The following is a 4,894-nucleotide window of genomic DNA, read 5'->3' as shown; positions in this document are numbered from 1 at the left end:
GGATTATTCCCAAAAAATTATACGTGTTTTGGAAATGTTGAGTCAAATTAGTCTAGAATTGATTAATTTTATGGAAGAAAACCTTTCAAACAGCCGTAGTCTATAAACTGCACATGTGTCAGGCTGTGATTGGCTCATGTATTTAAGGATTCCTACAACGTGAAATTCTTATAAAGCAGAACATATCTACCGCATTATAGGGACGTCGACTGTATATAAAAATTTTTATCTATTAAATTTTATAATTATATCAAATAATATATGGACTATTAATATTTTGATCTTTAAATTATAATAATTTTGACAGTTCATAGCAGTTTTAAATGATAGCTCACTTTTAATATCCATTCGTACTCTCCATATTTAGAATCAAATGTTCCTTTTTGTAGAGAGCGTAACTTCAACGTAAATCTTGGACCAATTTCTTGCAAAGCAACTTTCTTCCCTCCTTTGAATTCATATCTAAAAATATATTAGAAATTATAAATGAAAAAATTGTTCTAAAAGTGTATTCTTAATTGAAATATGATAAATTTATCATAATTATTATAAATTACAATAAATGAGTTGATCTAAAATATTTTATATATTTATATAGATACGTATAATATATGTAACTATTATATACAGTTTATACTGCAAATTCATTAATAAATTTTTGAATTTATTAATGAATTTGCAGTATAAAGAATTGTAAAGAAGATATTGTTTGTTCATACTATAATTCATTTTTAACACTGTCATAAATTTATAATCATAATTTATATGGATATACTGTTTTAAATTAAGTTTTGAAATAATACTCTATACCAGAGCTTCTTAAACTTTTTTTATTCACGACCCCATTTATGATTATTTTATATTTTTTGGGTCGCAAAAAAATCACAAAGATATATACAAATTTGCAAAAACAATAATGGTGTACTATCACAGTTCACTCTTGTGTTACAATGGAACAGAGACATCTGAATACACTGAAAAGCGACAACACTACACTAGTTCACACTATAATCAGTGTTGCTGAATCATTGTCTCGCTGCACCAGAAGTGACACAAAGCACAACTCACAAAACCTATGACACAAAGCATGCCATTTTCAAACTCTCACAAATTATTTTCAATATTTTGCATTAAAATCTCAAGACTCCATTTGGGGTCGTGACCCATAGTTTAAGAAGCCCTGCTCTATACATATACTTATATATACATTATATATTTGATACATATGTGTCATCCAAAGAGGGAAGTGGAAAAAACAAACAGAATAATTAGAAATACTAATAAATAAATAATTATATTTTTTTCGATGTAGAAATCGGAGATCAAAAGGTCAAATGGGGAAAGGATGACAAAACCCACACACTTCCTATTTCATCCAATTTTGAAATAGATAAAGCCTATCAGATGATCATACAAAGTAACAATTATTACTAAGGTTGCAAGACAAACTCTGACTTTAGTCACCTCCAGCAATTAATTCAGTTTGTTTGACAGCTGTTATCAAATTTATGAGGTAGAATGAGTAATCATAATGGATAGAAAGAGGTAATAAATTTATCGAAATGTTTGATTTCTGACAATTAACATAAACAATACCCGGACACAAATCAAACTGAGAATGGGTTACATCATACATAGCATTAGTCAGCTCTCCCAAAAACGGGTATAAAAAGGGCTTGGACAGTCCTCCGGGCACGGACATCATCAGTGGACACCAGATTCGTCCTGCCATCCTTGCAATATTTCATAAAGGAAGACTACTGGTCAACTCCACCGATCCAGGAGCATTTTACTGACGTCCTATACAATGAGATCAGGAACCATCAGTCTAAAAGGTATATTATCTGTAGAATTATAAACTATCTCTCTCGGTTCTTTAGTTAAGTAGTTCTTTAGCTATAAGTAGCGGTAATCTATCCTTTGTATCTAAACTTAGAAACTTAATGTATATTAAATTTTATTTGTTGAACCTGTGTCACTCTGTCTAATTATTCGGACACCTATCGACTTACTCACACCTCCCCACTTGATTTAAAGCCCTCTCAAAAGTCATCCTCAGAAAAGAGAACAGGCTTTTCCAGCCCTTGCTGATTAAGTAGCATTTCGGGAACAGCCCGTGCCCCCAGTTATCTTACACATACCACATTTCCTTAACTACGAGATTCAATTTTTTATCCATTTTTGTTTGCTCAAAATAGACATACATCCTTAGAATTAATAGTGTCTTACATTCACAGACCAAAACAATTAAGATTGTGAGCAGACCACATGATGCATTATGTGCCGCATATTTTTGATACATAATGCACCAATTATTATATTGATAAAATTGATCAAATTTAGATTTAATTTGATAGCTTCAATTTTAAGAACTATTACAAAACTTTTGATAACTGATGACTTTAATTTCCATAGTTTCAAAATACTCAATACTTAAAAAAAATATTAAATAAATTTGAATATGTATTAGTGTTGTAACGAATAGTATATTCGGCCTCAGGCCGAATACCGAATATTCGGCCATGAGCATGGCCGAATAGCCAAATATTCGGCCAAACTATTCGGCTTGATTAACGCACGTACGAAAATTGGCGCGCAAACCGCATTATGGCAAGGATCTTGCTCTCTATTGGCCCGCTGTCACTATGCTTCGCCAATCGCGTTAATTCTTGGCAGTTGTAGCGGACAGACAAGAGTGTCGTGGAAGTATGTGATAAATGATGATATCAAATGTGGATAACAATGAAATGATCTATACGTGTAAATAACGGAAAAAGAACAGAGAAGGACCATGAAGTGAAAATGTGAAAATAAATATGAAATTCAGTTGATAACATAATCGAACGAGTCAAGGCAGCTTATTGGCACGAAATTCGCGGCTGTCAATGCCAAACAATTGTTGTCATAGACTTCGGAAAGCTAAATGCTTGTAATGAAAGTCACTTAGCGTGCACGGGCGAAAGCCTGGGGCCGTTCGGGCTATCAAGCTGTCTCGAATCTGTGAAATCATAACTGTGACTTATATCGACGTCCTATCTGTCTCTTTTCTCCGTTATCACCAGGCTGAGTCACGTAATTGTAAAATGGGAACTCTACGACGGAAAAGTGACGAATCGAAAGTATCGTGAGCGCGTATTATGATGTATGCACAGGCATACATGGATTAGAGCGATAGAGGAAAGAGAAAGGGAAGAGCAAAGACGAGCGCTTAAAAAGAAGGATAGGCAGGGTCAGACCCTCAGATGTGCGAGGATTCTCCAACGATAGACGTGTACGTGTGCTGATCTTTGTAATTATAAATTGTGAATACATGTGACTAATATTATTTTCTTTTTTATTTTGTGCATGTTACAAGTTATAAATAAATATAAACAAACAACACTAACTCGATAACATTAAATCTAAATACCAAAATGATTAATTTACTGTGTTTTTGTTATTTTTTACTCCTGTTTTTAGGTATTCGGTATTCGGCCGAATAGTGAAAAATAGGCCGAATACCGAATAGTAACCGAATATTCGTTACATCACTAATATGTATCCTTTATAAAACTCAAATATAAAATCTAAATGGATTTATACCAAGAAAATTTTATTATATTTTTATACTGATTTATACAGGGTGGACCAAAAAGAATATACGTATTTCAAACTGATATATTTAATAAACTGTAAGACATACAACTATGGAACTTGGGACACATATTTATGAAACTCTCTAGTTAAGATTACAGGTGTTCAATATGTCCTCCACCAGCAACACGAACAATATCACACCAATACTCAAATTCCTGCCATACTCGACTAAGCATGTCCGGTGTCACTGATGTAATGGCAATACGGATCCAGTTCTTCAACTCATCGAGGTTCTGTGGTAGTAGAGGAACATAGACGGTTTCCTTGATGAAACCCCACAGGAAGAAATCACACGGCATCAAATCCGGTGACCGTGGAGGCCAGCTGAAAAGTGCTAAATCGTCAGCTCCTTGATGTCTAATCCAACGGTTCGGAAGAGTTTCATTCAGAAACTGACGAACTTGACGACTCCAGTGAGGGGATGCCCCGTCTTGTTGAAAAATGAGGTTGTCCTTGTTCAGCCTCGGAAACAACCAGTTTTGCAACATATGAAGATACTGCAGACCGTTAACCGTGTTTCCATCAAAGAAAAAAGGGCCATAAACAGATGAGCAGGATATAGCACAAAACACATTCACTTTAGGTGAATCTCGAAAATGTTCGTTTTGCGCATGTGGGTTCTGTAGGCCCCAAATTCTAACATTCTGTTTGTTCACCTTCCCACTAAGGTGAAAACATGCTTCATCACTGAACACGATCCGTTCTGAGAAATTGTTATCGTTGTCAATAACATCCTGAATCTGGCCACTAAATTCCACACGTTTATGTTTGTCATCATTATTCAGAGCCTGTAACAGCTGTAACTTGTACGGCTTCATAACTAACCTGCGTCTCAAAACACGCCAAACTGTTGTTTTAGGCAGCTGCAATTCCCGACTGGCACGACGTGTTGATTTTGAAGGGCTACGTTGGTAAGCAGCTTGAATCCGTGCGACATTTTCTTCAGATACACGAGGTCGGCCAGGACTCTTTCCTTTACATACACAACCTGTGTCAACAAACTGACGGTACCATCTGCGAATGTTCCATCCATTCGGAGGATCAATTTCGTACCTCAACCGGAAACGTCTTTGCACTGTAATCACGGAATTACACTTCGCAAGCTCAAGAATACAAAAGCTTTTGTGCTGTGGCGTAGCCATTTTACAACAACTGTGAATACGTCATTGTAACCAAGCACAACTGACATCTGGGGACAAACTAGACAATGCACTCGTTCCTCCGATACCCGCAGCACACCGCTACTATCGATAGTTTA

General features: G+C 35.5%; 1 protein-coding gene across 1 annotated transcript in view; it reads right to left on the bottom strand.

Annotated features, from left to right (window-relative positions):
• Nucleotides 1–293: 293 nt before the first annotated feature.
• Nucleotides 294–4,894, bottom strand: part of LOC111636544 (ribosome production factor 1-like) — a gene marked incomplete at its 5' end in the record, with an annotated part of 12,667 nt that continues 8,066 nt past the window's right edge. Inside the window, one exon of the mRNA XM_023381826.1 lies at nt 294–462. Coding sequence (XP_023237594.1) covers nt 309–462 — 154 coding nt within the window. The remainder of the gene's footprint in view (nt 463–4,894) is intronic.

Source organism: Centruroides sculpturatus, unplaced genomic scaffold (genome assembly GCF_000671375.1).
Source record: "Centruroides sculpturatus isolate CEXI.00-Female unplaced genomic scaffold, Cexi_2.0 scaffold996, whole genome shotgun sequence".
Classification (NCBI taxonomy): Eukaryota; Metazoa; Arthropoda; class Arachnida; order Scorpiones; family Buthidae; genus Centruroides; species Centruroides sculpturatus.
This window is presented reverse-complemented; position numbering and strand designations above follow the sequence as displayed.